The sequence below is a fragment of the Prosopis cineraria genome, unplaced genomic scaffold (assembly GCF_029017545.1).
Source record: "Prosopis cineraria cultivar Desert tree isolate PC_DT_omini unplaced genomic scaffold, ASM2901754v1 PC3, whole genome shotgun sequence".
NCBI classification, from domain to species: Eukaryota; Viridiplantae; Streptophyta; class Magnoliopsida; order Fabales; family Fabaceae; genus Prosopis; species Prosopis cineraria.
In genome coordinates, this window is record NW_026555334.1 from 13435389 (window position 1) to 13453991 (window position 18603).

The following is an 18603-nucleotide window of genomic DNA, read 5'->3' on the forward strand; positions in this document are numbered from 1 at the left end:
CACACACAGACACACACAGACACACACACTATATCCATTTAATTAATTCAAAAACAGCTAGCAGCCCTGGTATGTTATTAACAATCACGACACCATACCGCAGGAAAAGTCCAAGCACGAGAGCAAAAGGCAATACTCCCTCCAGATATTTTTAATTAAATTTTAGTATTTCAATAAAAACATTTATTTGATTAAAATCACATAATATTATATTAATTTTTTAATTTTATCCTTAATAATATTATAATTAATATTATAATGGTGGTGGATAAAGTATATAATTAATATTCTTTTATTTTTTAAGATAATGATAAAAGTGTTTAAATTGAAATTATTAACATCTTTTATAGTTAGAAATAAAATGAACTTTTAAAAAATGGAGGGAGTAGTCTTTGGATTTATTTGCAGTCTTCTCTGTGTCGTCTTGTACGGTAACATACCAATCAAAAAGTAGGCTACGTCTTTAGTTTCCGACCTTTCACTATTAACCCCTCGTGTTGGAAGAGGAAGAGAGACCCTGTGGTCCTATCCCATTAATTCTTTTCTTCTTTTGCTATGAGACTGGAGATGAGAAGACTTAGATGAAGTTTCAATTTTTTTTTAAATATATATTCTAAATAAATCCAAATATACAACATGCAGGTTATTTTTCTCAAGATAATTTATCATGTTATTGTTAAACAGTAAAAGATCTGTATAGAATTTGCATCTAATCTTTCTCCTTTTCTATATATACTAAGCTTGTATGGCTCTTTCCCCCATATCCTTCTTTCTGTGCCGTTAATATCCTTTCCTCATACACTAAGCTTCCCAATATGGAAAGAAGCGGCGGAGAGGGAAAAAGGAGCTTCAAGTACAAAGTCGAGGAGGAGGAGGAGGAGGTTGAAGAAGAAGAAGAAGAAGAAGAAGAAGAGGTTGATGAGTTTGATGATGGGAGGAAGAAGATGAGAGATCCGTACAGCAAGAGAGGGTCGTCATCATCAATGGCACCTTCCTGTCAGGTGGAAAGTTGTGACAGTGATCTGAGCGAGGCTAAGAACTACCATCGCCGCCACAAGGTCTGTGAATTCCATGCCAAGGCTCCTTCTGTGCTCATTGCAGGCGTGCACCAAAGGTTTTGCCAGCAATGCAGCAGGTAGTTCACAAAACCCTAATTCTATCTAGAGTTTCTTTGTGAATCTGAATTGCTTGTTAGTAATTGCATTTTTGTGTTCTTTTGTTGCCATAATGAGGTTCTAAGGCCATTGGGAATAGGAATCCAAGTCTTAACTTTAAGCAGTTATATATAATTCTTCAATTTAGTCATATTGAAGGTTAATCTTTTCAGTCAATTACGACAGTTTAGGAGTTCTGGTTGGAATTTTGTTTTTGCCCTCCTTAAGCAAGTTAATCGGTGGGAAAAGATAAAAGCTTTTTAATTATCAATATGAACAGCATTCTTACTGCTTGTGATTGATTGTAAGCTAGCTGAGGATTCCTGCAAGGTTTGAAACAGACAAAATGGCAAAAATATTTGGTATGGAGGATTTTTCCCCTTTCCTCACTTAATATCTTGAGGTATCAATACACATACATGAGTATATATATGCATATCAAGGAAACCAATAGTAGTGTAGGATATTAATTGTAAATGCTATCAAATTCCGTCCCGTTATAGCTCTAAGTTGACAAGGAGACTAGCTAATTATGACATCACAAAATGTGTTTCATTTTTTATTTCTAATTAAGGGACACGTATTAGTTATTACATACACCAGTCTTCATTTCTTTTTCTGTCTTCCTTAATCCATCCTTCTGAGTTACACAGGTAAAACCTCTTTCTTCCTTCGACTCTCTCTCTTACCATATGTCTGGAGAAGAGGATTTTGAAGGAATGAAAAAGGGTAAATGACCGATATATATCGTCAGAGCCTTGAGATGAATGCAAGCAAGATTTTTTATTTTACTCAGATTGATTCATATTGATATGTGTAGATAATTTCCCATCATAGGCTAACAGTTTCTCATCATGAAAATGATTGTCAGGTTTCATGAGCTGGGAGAATTTGATGACACGAAGAGGAGTTGTAGAAAGCGTTTGGCTGGACACAATGAAAGGCGTCGAAAAAATTCTTCTTAACTACATATATATCATGAAGAAGAAGGATCTCATCAGATCAATGAGAAATTCGATCATGTTGAGCTCTGAGGCAAGCATGTTAGTTTAAATAAATTCCCCTACTGAAACCTTCTTCATGGATAAATTTTACTATGTTGTTGTTATCCAAAGATGCTCTCTGTCTTCTGTCAATCTTCTGCCACCATTTACTACTAGCACAATAATACTTCCATCTGGAATCAGCAAAACTTGACCATGTGACACTAAATATTTGTGTTTATTCTCTGCAATTGTTCAATGTATCAGCTTGCGTTAATTAGTTTCTCAAATGTTTTGAATGGCAGACATCGAAAAGTTCTTGGATATATAATATTAAAACGTCCCTGTAAATAGTTAACAGCAGTTTATCTAAGTGTTTTATGCGGCAAAATTGACCTCAAATAATCAGTTAATTTTAATTAACTATTGACACAATTGCACAACTAATGGGAGTTGAGCAAAGCAAAAGGGATTAGTTCTTCACAAGGTGACAAATTAAAGTTTGAATTCTTATTAAAGGAAATACTCACATTTATTGTCCAATTTATTGTATTCAAATACAATTGTCTTTAATATGAACACACTTGTAAACAATAAAAAAAGAAGAGCAAGCGCAAGAAATGTTTTGAGCGTTTCTTTGAGTCTCTTGGAAATAAGTTGCAATTGCAATTTGTTTTTCCATTATCTTGAACGGCAAAACGTGACGTTCAAACTTGATGATCCATGGTAAGGTCCTTGCACCAGGGCATAAAGCTAGTGGGTGGTAAACGATAGCCTCTCTATGAAAGGATTGGCAAACAAGATTGCCAACGCGATAATGAGAATAAAATAACCATTCATTGGCACAGAAACCTTCGGTTCATGGAAAATTCTAATAGCATATAAAACTCTCGGCAATTTTGGCCTCAATTTTAACTAAAGGTCGGTTTGTTCCTTATTCTGCCAAGAAACTCTACGTAGCGGTCCCTTGCAGTCAACCTCAGCACATCCCCCTGAAAAGCATATTTACCGACACAAATTACAGATGGAAATTGTGGTGCAGATTTCACTGGCAGTGTATAAAAGGAGGCTGAAAAAGGAATCTTAGGCATCCCCATTAATGTAGGGATCCACTGCATTGACTGTCAAGGTGATAATGGAGCGTGTGAGAGAGAGAGAGAGAGAGAGTCAAAGAGCCAATGAAATTACTGGATCAGATGATAATTGACCCAGTCGTCACATGGTGGTGCGTTCAAGTCAAGAAGCGGAGTCAGAGTTGTCAATGGTTGCATCAATTATTAGTACTCTAATGTCTCAGAAAGTAAGCCTTAGACTTGTTAAAATTTTCTGCTTTCTTTCTCACTTTCAGCTTTCAACATGAATGGGGAAACAATTAGCGTGAACCGATATAAGAATGAAATTCTAATGAAAATAATTTTCTATCCAAATGACATGAATGAAGAAAAAATGATACAGAATTTAAAAACAAAAAAAATGAAGGGGGGGTGGTTGGTTGGTTTGCAATCACGACCTCTTCCAACTACTCTAACCGAGCTGTGTTTCTCATGGCAATGCAATGCTGGAACCTACTTTAAAAATCATTCTATTTCTCCAGCCACTAGAAAATGTCAGAGGGGGACTCTGCACAGAGAATAACAGAAACTTTTCACCAGTCAATAAGTGATAGAATGATAAGTCAGTATAGAGAACATGAATTCACCAACCTTAGTCATGTTTAATGCCTAACATTTTCATTGCTAGTTCCCAGGTTACAATTGCGGCTGCATTAGCAGGAAATGCTCGAGCTACTGTGGGACCCAAGCCTGTATAAAGCCCATTTAATCCAGCCCTCCCGTAAATCTACAATAAAAACCACCTTTGAGCTCTTACATACAATCTTTTTCAAACATTCGGCGGTTGAGAAACAAGGGGCGAAAAGATTTCAGAGAGCTTACATTACTCAAGACATGAAAAGGATTCTTCGGACATTTTTTATCGGGATTAGTCTGAATAATTGTTTTTGCCACGTCCAGGGGTAAAACAGCCAACCAAAACTGACAGAACATTGAGAAGAACACAAAGTTTAGAAAGGTTCAATGACACCAAAAATCTGCATGGTTGTCAATATGCTTACAGCTACACCGCTGAGGCCACCAGAAACGATCCCAATTCCCATGTCAATCAAGTTACTGTAATTGGACGAGGCAGATTTAATATGTGAATGCATGTGATAACGCACATATTCATAAACACTGAAAAACACAGAATTTCCTATTGATTCTCTAAGCAACGTTGTATAACCACCACGAAAGATTCCAGCCACCTGAAAGGTATTTTGTCAGCTAACGAACACATTGATCATGATGTTCCAGGATATGACAGATTTTTCTCACCCCTTCTGTTTTTACAGTTCTTAGGACACAATCAAGAGGACTCTTGTATCTGCTGGACGTGGGAACCAAAGAGTCAGTGCCTTGGATTTGCATCCTGCACTGGAAGTTCAGATTTAAACTGGTATCACAGAGACAGAAGAGTCATATGCAACAAGAAATTACTAGGTAGGCTATCTCTACACAAATTTTAGATGCAGCCAATCATGACTAGATATATAAACACATTAAAAATGATCCGCCATAAAGTATGTCAACATGCCTATATGTTAATAAATAATTAACTTGACGAAGATTAGGTCTGCCTAAGAATTACTTATAAGCAACGCTACCATGCATAAACCCTATGTTCATTTTACCTTCACCAGCTCTGATGGACACAACACAAAACTGATTATGGCACCGCCATAAGCTGCAGATGGTATTATTACATGAGGCTGTGGTGCACTGCTTGGCAGACCACCCTAACAAAGGAAAAAGAAAAGCGAAAGCACATGGTGTCAACCGAAGTGTGTTAAGTCACTTTCATGCAAACCTGGACTGGTAACTTTACCAATTGGGGGTAAATGAAATGTCAGGCTGATGTAAGTCACTTTCATGCAAACCTGGAGGGCTAGTTTAGTCTGGGAATAAATGCCAAAAAGCAGTGAGCTTTCAAAAGCCATCCCAATAAAAGATGATGTTGCTCCTCTATAAAGTCCTCTAATCTGAAAATAACGACAAAAACATATCGTATATCAGATCAAAATAATCAAATAACAATTAACAATTTTCACATTCTTGATTTTCATTTTTTTTTTATAGCATTGCTATGTTTGATTAAGGAATATACCCCTAAACCTTTTATTTATAAACTTTTGGAGTAAATCTTGAATGTGAGAGGAAAAGATGCACCCCAAAAAACTGCAATTATGTTATCATTTTCCATGACTTCAGCAATCAAAATGGGGGATACAGCTGCATGGGTAGATGTTTCAAGAATTTTATTCGCAAGGAAGACATAGGCAGGAAAGACAAGATATACCTATAAAAATAACATTAGCATGCTGACCCTAAGGAAGAAAAGGATAAGGCAACCACTTTTTGCTCACAACATGAACTTCTAATTGATGAAAGATGTGTGAACTCTGGAATATGCTTTAATGATGATAAGCAAGAAATGTCATGTGTTTCTTTTCCATAAAGAACTGTAACCCAGGTGAAGATATGTTCCTTCTACCATCACAGCATAACTGATGTTTAAAAGGCCAAGGTGCAGCCATGAATGAAAAAAGGCATCTCATTGTTGATAGCCAACAAGATACATAATCTCCAGTTCTTATATGAAATCCTTGCCTCTCAAAATCATGCAAAAAATTTGGGGCTACAATCTGAGCAAGACATTAACAATCATATCACTGTCACTGTGAACACAAAATACAGATCGAATGAACAAATAACGTCATTATTACTCTTTAACTGATGGTTACATTAGCATAATCAGTAAATTGTTCAATCTATCTTGAAAGATAAACGAGCATCCATTGATCGTGTATTTGGCTACCTGGATACCAATTAACAAAACCCAGTTTTACAAAACTCAATTTCTTGAAATCAACTTTTGTTTCCATTTGCAAAATGTACGTGGATTAATATTCCATTTTGCAAAAGTCAGTTTTGAGTCACCCAAACAAGCATATATCAAAACTAGGTTTGTAGAATGTCAGTTTGGCAACTCCAAATGGTTAGCCAAACACACACTAAATTGATGATCTCACTCAATGTTCATGACACTTACAATACGAATCAGCAAGATTTTCTGCCAGCACTAGTACACCTCAAAATTATACAACAACAAGAAGAAACCTTATTCCACTACATGGGGTTGGCTATCTGGATTGTACAACACTATTGTGCTCTATCATTTACCCGCTTTTATAGATGTTATCAACTAAGAGGTTTCAATCAACAACTTTCCAAAATGTTCTCTTCGCCCTTTCTTTACCCCTCTTAACAAGACTCAAAATTATATATTCATTATTTCTAAATATGCATATAAAAAAGAAAATTTGTCCCTCACAAGATAAGGATCAAGAAACATACTCCCTCAGTCTTCAGTATCTTAGCAGTGCAATGCAGACCACTTCTATAATGAATCCCATGTGCTTCAGTATTGTGTTTTTGCAGCTTCACCTGACAAATAAAAAAATAATAAACAGATAAACTATAAGTTCAAAAGGACTATAATTGCACCCAAAGAACCAGCCAGCAATAAAATTTATGATATAAAATATTAAAACATCTAGATGCCAATAATATCTTTAGTCACCAATTAACATAAGGAAAACTTACCATAAAATATCAAATTATTAAACAGTAATGATACTGGCCAGATTTTAGAACGAAATATATTGTTAAGCATATGCAAGTTTGTGGAAATTCCAGATTATGTTGATGAAGTCTCTAGTTTAGGGCTATAATACCACAGATCTAACCATCTGAGTCCAACAATCGTTATATGTTAGTCCGAAGTTAACCAATGCAAAATTCATACTAGCACCCATGATTCCATGTATTAGCAATATGCCATAACATGATAAACCACAAACTTTTCCTGCTAGTTTGCAGGAGATTATATCATGGAAACTGGAAAATAAGGAAGTAAGATAATACATCAGTATTGCTGTTATATGACATTGGTTCTTGTTCTGAGGATTTCTTAAGGTTTTTTTCAAGCCTTTGTATGGGTAAACTTTTTTTTTTTTTTTTGGCCAACTACGGGTATTTTTCTTTTGGAAGCCCATATTTTCTCAGTCAGTGAGCCAAAGCCTGATTTACTTTATCCACTGCATATGTAAGTATTTGGAAAATGGCAAGGGATAGCAGGGTAACTTTATGAACTGATTCAACAGAGGGGAGCGGATTCAGTCAATTCTCCTTCAAATTGATTTGCTGAATTCATATCAAGCTTAGCCATATATCTAACAGAGCGTCCAATACTGTGACACGTTCAAGATTCTACTTCAACCTTCTTTTGGTCAGATGCAGAAATTCAGACTTGGAGGTGCCTTCAATCTTCTCCCATTTTACTGAACCCACAACAATACCAGCCTCCTAGCATAGGCTTTCTCCTCCAGCCCCAATAAAAAGTTGTGAGGTACAATGATCTATACACAACCTATGGTTTTGAACTCACCCCTACATTTTGTACACAGTTAGGTCCTCTATCAACACCAGGTCCCAACTTGGTTCAGCACCTAGAATCTACAAGCTCTCAAGTGAGGGCTTTTTATCAGTGAAATACCAAAGAAAATAGTTCAAAGTGCATGCAGCAACAGCGATGTTGACTGGATTGCTATTATCAAGGAAGCTACAGAAAGCAAGAATGACGACCTCACAAATAACAGGAATCATCATGAACATATTCAAAGAGAAGAAGCTCTAAACAAGTTTTCCTTGAAATAGGAGGAGAGATGTTTATTTTTACTGTCAGCATCACCTTTCATTAGAATGAGAATAATTCTCTGATGAAGATTTTCCCTGAATGGTAAACTTACTGTTATATGTATAATAGGTTGAGTATGAATGCAGAAAGAAGCTTGCACAGCAGAGTTCTAGAGTGCATGGAAAATTTGTTAGTCAGGTGCAGAAGAATCCTCGGGCTGTAAAAATTGATGGCAAAGGCTGTGATCATTAGAGAATTGCTATCTATCTCAGGTTTTACATTAGGGTTGCTTGAACATTTTGTTTTCTAGAGTCCTTACAAACGTCAACCACTTCACATGTATACGCTTTCCAATATCAATTCAAGATTTACCATTCTTCTACATATTGAGATTAACATGCTCCTCCGTGCCGTGTGGCATGCTATTGTTGCTCAAATATCAGAGACAATACAATCATTTTTGTTCATTTGAAATTATTCTTTTATTATTAATTTCAAAATTTTCCAAGTACCGAATAAATTATCACACTACTCCAAACTATTTGGAAGTGACAATAACCCATTTCTTTTGTAAACTTCACCATTAGACAAAGTAACGGCCGTTAAACATGTCAATTATGTTAAAAATTTCCCCGTATTCACAACAAATTTCACATCTAATCCACATCATTAAGACTTAAATATTCAGTACAACAGCCAAATTCTTCAATCTTCATTGGGTAATAGTCTGTAAAATTATGATTAAACAATTATGACAGTGGAAAGCTATATGAAAATGTCGTCTTACGCCTGCTTGGTCTAGGAATAATAGAAATCGGAATGAAACGAAATGTAAACAATGAATTCCTCCTTTCATTCCCCTATTATCCGACTTCCCTATGAAGCTAGCCATGAATTACTAGAAGCTGGAGAGCATAAACACCCCCAGGAATTGAGTAGAAGGGACATTTAATTAAGAATATATTAAAGATATAACAAGTAAAGTAAACCCATTCGATCATTACAACCACTAGAGCAATTAGACTAGAATACATAACACAACATGCGTGGGTCAAAAGAGAACCTTCACAGTGTCAAAGGGATGACCCGTAGCTACAGTCGCAACCCCAGCGAGCAAACCGGCCACATATTCCTTGAATCCCGAACTTGAACTATCCCCCATCTCTGCCTAGTTTCTCCAATTAGACTTCCCTCAGCTACTTGCAACTATTTGGCTATCGTCATCTCCACCAACATTCACCATATCCGATTCGAATCTGCCTCTCAATATCCACTTGTCAGCGTCAAGCTCCTCCGGTGGAAAGGTGGAGTCCCACGCTAGCTTCACTTTCAGCGGTCAATGCTTCCAAGCAGCAACAGTGGCCAGCGCAAGGTCTTTTTTTTTTTTTTTTTTTTAAGTGTGTGTGTGTGTGTAGTATTTGTCTCGGTATATTATAGCCTATAGGTAAATTCACATCAAGGAAAATGATTAAATTGACGGAAGCACAGAGAACCTCTTCCCTGTCATTAGTTCAGAGAGTTTGGCCCCTTGGCCTCTCCCCAAACCATCTTTTCTTCCCCAGCCGACTCTCTTCCGCAGGGACGGACGGAAGGCTCGCGTTACGTAGGCAGCCGCGTAATGTTGCCAAATTATTATTATTATGGGAACATTGCATATTGGTATAGTGGAACAAACTTATCTATACATAAGCTTAGTAAAATTCAGATATTTGTCAATGGTCAGTTGTTTAATAACAATAATACCTTCCTCTCTTAACAGAGATCCTTAATTCGAATCCCATATTAATATATTTGTATGGGTATGTGTGTCTCCTTTTTTACGAGAAAGAATTAGGTTAGAAGTAAAAAATTTTTTATGAGAAAGATGTAGGTTAGAAGTAAAATTTAAAAAAAAAATTTGGAAATCATAACCAAATTTTTTTGAATCTAAGTGTAATTTAAAATTAAGATATGAATATCATTATACCCTTATTAAAAATATATTATATCAATCAAATAATTTATAATTAGAAAGAATGATAATTAAGGACCTCCTAAGGACATTAATTCTAATAAGGGACCCTAAAAAATAGAAATCCCAAAATTGGGATAAAAAACAAACCTGAATTTACAAAATTGCCCCCTCACTAAACACTGAAAGTTAACAAGAAAGAAGCTCATCTTGTGTGCTCTATTTTCTTATATTTCAGCAGGAAAAATTCTGATGGGATGTGCTCTCGTCCGCTGAAAATGTTAGGGAAAAATTCGTGGAGTGCATAATCGTCTTCTAATAGGTAATTATATGCATAGCTTCTTTTACATTTCGTCCTCTGCCATGCATGTAAGAGAAATCTGCATCTTCTTCTTCCATTACTCTGTTTTCTTCTTTTACACACGTCCTCTGTCGTGCACGCACACAAAAAATGTTTTAGTCTTTGCAAATGCTATCTTGCACCATTTCTCTTTGTTTTATATGTAGGGAAAAAAGTAATTTTTTTATGATAAATAGATATATATATATATATATATATAGACATGCGCAAGAAATGATTTTTGAGAACGACATAGTTGAAAAAGTTGAGGAGTGAAAAACAAGAAAGATATAATATGGATGTTGAATTTTTCTAATTTGTGTTGAAAAGTACATGAATGTTGAAAAACGTAACATGGATGCTGAATTTATGTAGTTAAGGTTAGGATTATGGAATGGATAGTTGTGAAATACTAAATTTATTTGTTACTTGTAGTTATTTCAGGTTTATTTTCCATATGGCAAGTACTCTAGCAAAAGAAGTATTTTATTATCTTTATGTTGATGGACATTTTGTAAAAAATTCATAAGAGAAGATGACCTATGAAGGTGGGAGATTAATTTTTAAATTGATTAGAAAAGACATAAATCATGAAGAGTTGTTGAGGATGGTGTCATCAATGACAGGAGTTGAAAGAGGTGCAGCTAACTTGAAATTTATCATGAAGTTTAGTGAAAACACATACATAGATCTGTTAGACGATGAGAGAGTACAATATTTGATAAAGTATAATGATAAGTCAGCACATATATATGTTGAGACAAATGATAATGAAATACATGAAGCAATGGATAATTTGATGGAGTAAGTTGTTGTTCTTAGTTATTTGTGTTTAATTAATTTAATCACCATTTATATTGACCTGTGAATAATTGTGAATGTAGGATGGAGGATTTGTTACCATGGTCACTGTCAGGATCTCCTTGTAGGTAAGAGCTTGAAAGTATATCACCCTCTTTGTCATGTTCAACACAAAATTCTCTTGCACCACTGCCTGAGGTTAATTTGATAAAATGGAAGGATTTATTTATGGGTGTTGGCCAGATATTTGATGATGCAGTTGAATTTAAAAAGCCACTATATAAATACAACTTTGCTGATAGGTTTGGTCACATATTTGTGAGAAACAACCCTAAGAATATGATTGTCAAATGCAATATTGATTGTTGTAAATGGAAGATATTAGCTTATGCTTTTGGAAGACAACCTTTATATTGTGTGTAAAAAAATTCCACAATGAATACATGTATTTTGTTCAAAACAACCTCCTATTAAAGCAAAAGGCTAACTCAAAATTGACATCATCAATCATCATTGATGCTATGAGGGAGAATGTGGAGAAAACTTTAAATGAGATTAGACAAGACCTCTACAAAGAGTATGGGTTAAATCTCACATATTGGCAAGCTTTGAGGGGAAAAGATAGAGCATTGGAGGAAATACATGGACTTCCATAACAATCATACATGTTGATCCTATGGCTTTATGAGAAATTAAAGGAGACGGATCCAGACACAATTGCAAAGTGGGTTACCTTAACAAATTACAGATTTGATAGACTTTTTATTACATATGAATGTTGCATCAAAGAGTTTCTCCAAGGTGCTCATCCAATTTTGTTTATTAATAGAAGTCATTAGTGGTTCCATATAAGGGGACTTTGCTAGCAGCTTCTGCAATTGATGCAAATAATGACTTATTTCCTTTAGCTTATGCATTAGTGGGTGGAGAAACATATAATAATTAGGCTTGGTTTCTTAAAAATGTGAGAGAGATCACACACCAAGTTCAATTGACCATAGTATCAGATAGGCATAATGCTATTATTGGTGCAGCACATGCAATATTTGATGGCAATCGACATTCTTTTTGTTATCGTCATGTCAAAAAAAATTACATCTCTGAATTGACAAAAATTAATAAAGGCATGCGAAGGATTGATGGGATGACCAACGAAGATGCACTTAAGTTGTTAGATAATATTGCATATGTAAGGTTGGAAATAGAATTTCATATTGCTATGGGTCATTTGATAGTTTTCTCCCCACAGTTGGCAAGATGGTTAGAAATAAATGGGGATATGGATCGTTGGGTCCTAGCAAAATTTTCATACAAAAGACGGGACAACATAATAACAAACCATTCTGAATCTTTAATGCTTGGCTAGTGAAAGAAAAAAAAACATCATATATGTGCATTGATAAATAAGCACCGAGCAAAATTAGTGAGGAAGCTATAAAATAGCAAGATAGAAATGGTGAATTGGTTAAACGGGGTTAGACCACATGTTAAAGCGAAGTTGAGGGAGAATGTATTGAGAGCTGAAATTATAGTGGCTGAACATTATAGTGTGAATATGATACTAGTGAAGGTAGGAAACAATAACTTGAGAGTGAATCTAACATTGCAAGAATGCTCTTGTCAAGAATGGCAAATGGTAGGAATTCCTTGTGCACATGCATATGTAACAATAAAATTAGTTCATGGTAATGTGTATTCATATGTTGAAGAATGCTACACTATCCATGCATAAAAAAAATTTATAGCTCCACAATGATTTTGATAGAAACCATTGACATGCCTCAATTGACTGAGCTACATTATAAAGATTATGAAAAGAATACCTTTTTGGATTCACCATTGATTACATGCCCCCCACTACCAAGCGAAGAGAGTCATGATTTTAGAATAAAAAAGTGTATCATTGCTCAAGATGTAACCAAGCTGGACATACCAAGAATAGATGTAGGAATTCCAATACAATATAGGGATTGAAAGGGGGTGAAAACTATATGCATATTAGTTAGTTTGTACAGGCACCCACCTCATATGTTTTTTATACTTGTAGAGGTGATAGGTTTTGTAAATGAGATTGTAGTCTATGTTGTTTTTTGATAAGCAGACTGCATAAGTATCATTTAGGTAGATAGATATTTTTTGTGTAAAAAGGGATGCAAATATGGTGTACATGTGTTGAAATCAGTGTAATATAATGTTAATGAAAATTTTTAAGTCTAAATTTATGCGAGTGAAAATCTGTCATGACATAAAACTACTAAATTCACCAACATAGCATAGGGATATTGCTAATATAACTACTGATAATATAGAACCTCACTTGGGATTAAATGTTTTCATAGTATTTCAAACATTTAAGAGACTTTTTAGATAATAGGATTCAATAATATTAGTTGAGAATTTCACATCCAAAGCAAGAGAAATTCCTACCATATTTTGTGAAATGAATAACCCCACTTGGATATCATTGTTTATTAGAAGATATCTGTTAGAAATCGAGATTCGGTGACCTTACTTGAGAATTCCCTAACCTGAGTTGGAAAAGTAGCTAACGTATAATGTGAAGTGTCCTAACATAACTTGGGAACTCTTTTTTTTAAGGGCAAGTCATGCCACAGATTGGGTTCTAGAAACCTCATTTGGGAATTCCCTAACCTACCTTGGAAACGTAACTAGCGTATGTTGTGAACGTGCCTAAAGTGATTTGAGAATTCATTGTTTAAGGATAAGTCTTGCCACAAGTTAGGTTCCAATAAAGTCACTTGGGAATGTCCTAACCTAACTTAGAAAAAAGGTGAACGTATGTTTTGAAAGAGCCTAACGTGACTTGGGAATTCACTGCGTAAGGATAAGCCATTTGGCACAAGTTTACTACATAAGGATAAGCCATTTGGCACAAGTTTTGTTCCAGCAACCTTACTTGAGAATTTGCAACATAAGTTGGGAAAGTAACTAACATATGTTGTCAAATTTCCTAATGTGACTTGGGAATTTATTATTTGATGAAAACTGATGTGGCATAAGTTGGGTTCCAGTAAAGTCTCTTGCGAATGTCTTAACCTAATTTGGAAAAAAGCTAAACATGTGTTTTGAAAGAGCAATTGGAAATTAATTGTGTAAGGATAAGCCATTAGGCACAATTTGTGTTCCACCAACCTTACTTGGAAATTTCATAACATATGTTGTGAAAAAATTGAACATCGATTTTGAAAGTAACGTGAGTCAATGAAAATCAAGAACGGTTTGTCAAATTTCTTGTACATGTAGCCAAAGTTTTTTTCTAAATTAATTGCCGTATCATAAACAAGAAGCCACAAAAAATACTTAATTACATAAAGGTATAATTTACATATCACAAATATCTACATTATGATTTCAATCTTTTGGATCTTGCATGCCCAACATTTGAAATGGACATCATGACTTGAGAGCCCACTCTGTTGTGTGGATGAGTCACTAGCTAATATAATACCTCACTCCTCATTTCACTCAATTGTTCCTATATAATCAAATAAAGTCAACTCACAAGATACAAAATTATCACACATAGAAATTATATCTTAACTTTAACATTTGTTCCTACTATTGTTAGAGAAGGCATAGTAAGGCCGCCCCATTCCTCTCGTGCAATATTATTCCACTGTTTAAGGCAAAAGATGACATACATTCCACAATCAGATCTACAAAAAATATAAAATCTGTCAGCACATAGTTGGGAAACATGCACTTAATTACATATACACAATTTCAGCTTTTTTACTCATGTCGTCAGTTACTGTTCCATAGGCACCACTTTCAACTCTAGGTCATAATTGTCATCAACAAGTTCAGGTTTTAATTTCATTAATATTTCAACAAACTTATTTTTCTGAGAATAATAACAAAGTGAATGAGAAGCTTTCACCAAAATTTTATATATCATTATATGAGAAAAGACATACCACAAAATATGCCATTTTTCCTTCTCTTTTGGTAACAGAGCTTCCTTCACTTTCTTTATATTCTTCTTTTTTTTCTTTGATTCTTTATTAGATGGTAGCATTAAGTCCAACACATACATTGTGGCTGTTTTTGGCTTCACAACATAGCAAAACCAGTGTAATGCAAACACTATAGGGAAAAAAATGAAATTGCAATCTCTTATGTTATACTCGATGTTAGTTGGCATAAAGTCCTTCAAATGGCTATCCAAGTCTCATCATTTTTGTTGGTGGATTATGGTTCCTTAAAATTAAAAATATAACACTTGTAACTTATAAGTACCTAATAAAACAAAGGAATTAAATCGTAAAACAAACTGTAAAATCTATATAATAAATGTTTCATCATACAACTTGATCCTTTTCTTTTTCTCATTGACCAAAAGTCTTCAAATTAATATAACAACCTACATAAAAAATAACAATTACATTAAAATTTTACTATAACTTGATCTATTTTAACTAGCATACTTGCTCACTGAACTATTGATCCATTGTCTAGGACCTAGACACTTGCATTCATATCTTGTCAGATAATACTGCTCAATCTCTACAATTTTCTTGTTAGAAAAAGCAAAATTATATCAATCAATCGATTATAAACATATCAACTAGTAAGGTTGAATATCATAGGTAGAATAGACTTTGTACAGTATTGGTAAATTTCTTTCTCTGTACATTGTCCTCTTTCTTCACGTCCTCTTTTTGCCTTCCCTCTATCATCCAAAAAGAGTGAATGAATGGTGCTGACTATTTGTCGTTGTGACCTTTTTAGTATCATTTCACCTTTAGATTCTTGTTTTCTAATTGGCTTTTCTACTTCTTCTTCTTGTGCACCTGATTCTTCCTCCTTTTCATTTTTATCTCCTTCTGCTTGTCCTTCCTTTTCTTCTTTTTCATCTTCTCTAAATCCCCCTTCCTCTTCATTTTTATCTCCTTCTGCTTGTCCTTCCTCTTCTTCTTTTTCATCTTCTCTGGATTCTCCTTCCTTTTCATTTTCATATCCTTCTGCTTGTCTTTCCTCTTCCTCCTTCTCATCTTCTCTGGATTCTCCCTCCTCTTCATTTTCATCTCCTGTCTCTTCTCCTTTATCTTCTTTGTTGTCATGTTCCAACTCTTCCTCCTTTTCCTCTTCACCATCATGCTTTTGAGCAACTTCCTTTCCTCTTCTTTTACCTTGGAACTTAAGGAGTCTTTGTGCAATTCCACGTGTAAAGGTCACAACATTTCTGTATACCTCCTTTATGTCCTACACCATATAAAATATCATATTTAAAATTACATAAAAAATAACTATGCTAATTAACAACCATCATTTTGCCCTTACTGGATCATAAAATGAATTCATTTCTGGAAGCTCTATTGAGAAGCTGTCATGTCCTCAAGAAAGGTGATACAAAATGCCATAATCAATTGCCTTCTCTAGTTGAACTCATGCTATCACTCTCTCCCCTATCCAATATTCCAGAGCATCTTCTTGCAATCACACCTCAATTGGCTCTAATGGAAACATTTGAAAGTAGAAAATCTACATATTTACATCTATATCATATAACCCATAAAATTTTATAAAATAATTAACTTATAACAAATTATATCTTAATTCATCCACATTCCATAAGAAAAAAATAAGCATCCTCTAATAGTTTTTTTGTGCCCATCCTTCTTCTCCCATGCTTTATATTCAGCTACCTCCTTTCCAAGCTCAGATAGGATAAAGGATGACCAGTCTTAACGTACAGCTCCCAAATTTAATCTGAACAAGACCTTCAATAGTTTATCACTTATTTTGGAACTCAAACTTGGATAAAAGAAATTCCATAAGCAATAGAGAATGAAGAGAAACTCAAATTTGTCATTTTATTTCCCCGAGAGTATCTTGTCCTTTATTACATTATAAGATGCTTTTTTAAAGTCCTTGTTTAAGGACTTTAATTTATTCTTATCCCCATTCATATCAACCATCTCCCCATCATTAGGCAAGCCAAGTAAGGCATGAACTGCTTTGCCATTAATGACTTTCCTTTAACCTCTAATGAAAAGAGATGATGTAGGAGGATCAAATGCTTTTATCACTTCATCACATAAATCTCTGGGCAACTTGTGACATTTAATATTTAAAAGCTTACCAAATCCTATTCTATTAACCCTATCCCTTAAAGATTTTTACTTTTTGATATAATCAAAAACTTCCTTTATCTTTGTCAGAGAACATCTTGTCTTGAATAGAATCTATCCAAGAAAAACAAGTCAGCACCATTACTTGAATTCATTACATTTTTCATGCTTGAGGTTAAAAACAGCATACCTCATAAGCTTTGACACCAGCATTTTCCTCCTTAGTCAGATGCTTATGGTGATCTTGTTCTTTTAATAACAACTTTTTTCATACTGCAACTGCTTTTGTGTTGAGTTTTTTCAAATCATTTCCCTAGGTTGTATACTTGCCACGATACGCCTCATTAAACTTGCTGAATTTGTACCAGAATATCTCTTACTTCTAATTCTATACAATTAATTTATTTTCCTACTCCTTGAATTCTTAATATTTTATTTTTCTTTTTCTATAATTCATCTGATAATATATTTGCTTTTGCTACCGAGATATTTGCTCCTATGTCTATCAATTTAGTCAAAGCAGATACAATTTGGGAAAATCCCTGAATAAACCTCCTATAATACTCTACTAGACCCAAGAAACTTTAGATCTCGGTCACAGAAGTCGATCTTTCCTATTGTAGCACCGTATCCACCTTATGAGGATCAACTACAATACCACTGGCTGATATTACATGGCCTAAAAACTTCAATTCATGCAACCAGAACTCACATTTGCTCAACTTCACATAAAGCTTCTTCTCTTTCAAAATTTGCAACATGATCCACAAGTGCTTAGCATGTTCTTCCTCATCAACTGAATATATTAAAATATCATCAATGAAGACCACTACGAACTTGTCCAAGTAGGGCCTAAAGGTTTGATTCATATAATCCAGAAAGATTGTGGGTGCATTTGTCAACCTGAAAGGCATAACAAGAAACTCATAATGCCCGTATCTAGTTCCGATAGCAGTCTTCGACACATCATCCATTTTTACTCTTAACTGGTAATAGTCAGATCTCAAGTCAATCTTAAAGAATACCACTACTCCAGCCAACTAATCCAACAATTCATTAATTTGGGGTAATGGGTACTTATTCTTAATTGTCACCTTTTTCAGTTACCGGTAGTTTATGCACAACCTCAAGCTACCATCTTTCTTCTTGACAAACAGAACAGGAAAACCCAAAGGTGAGACACTATGTCTAATCAACCCTTTCTCTAATAACTCCTCTAGCTGCTTCTTAAGCTCATTCAATTCTATTAGAGCCATCCGATATGGAGCCTTAGAGATTAGCTCAGTACCAGGTACCAAGTTGATTGAGAACTCAATCTCTCTCTCTCTGATGGCAATCTAGACACTTCGTCTACAACACCTCAAGAAACTTATTGACAACTCTAATCTTGTCTATTGCTCCATCGTATACTCTATATACTAAGTAAAACACCATGAAAGCTTGACATCCTTCCTTTATTGATTTCTCTAATTACACTGTTGATAGG

General features: G+C 34.7%; 2 protein-coding genes across 2 annotated transcripts; one reads left to right on the forward strand and one right to left on the reverse strand.

Moving 5' to 3' along the window:
- The first annotated feature begins 540 nt into the window (after positions 1-540).
- LOC129306896 (squamosa promoter-binding-like protein 3) lies at positions 541-2348 on the forward strand. The gene is made up of 2 exons (XM_054947688.1): positions 541-1135; positions 2026-2348. The coding sequence occupies exons 1-2, from the start codon at positions 816-818 to the stop codon at positions 2117-2119; spliced, it is 414 nt and encodes a 137-aa protein (XP_054803663.1). The 5' UTR covers positions 541-815; the 3' UTR covers positions 2120-2348.
- Positions 2349-3450: 1102 nt separating this feature from the next.
- Positions 3451-9557, reverse strand: LOC129304955 (mitochondrial arginine transporter BAC1). The gene is made up of 9 exons (XM_054944811.1): positions 8994-9557; positions 6589-6678; positions 5112-5213; positions 4866-4970; positions 4510-4608; positions 4251-4439; positions 4072-4170; positions 3841-3976; positions 3451-3757 (listed from the first exon to the last, which is right to left on the reverse strand). The coding sequence occupies exons 1-8, from the start codon at positions 9090-9092 to the stop codon at positions 3842-3844; spliced, it is 918 nt and encodes a 305-aa protein (XP_054800786.1). The 5' UTR covers positions 9093-9557; the 3' UTR covers positions 3451-3757; position 3841.
- Positions 9558-18603: the final 9046 nt, after the last annotated feature.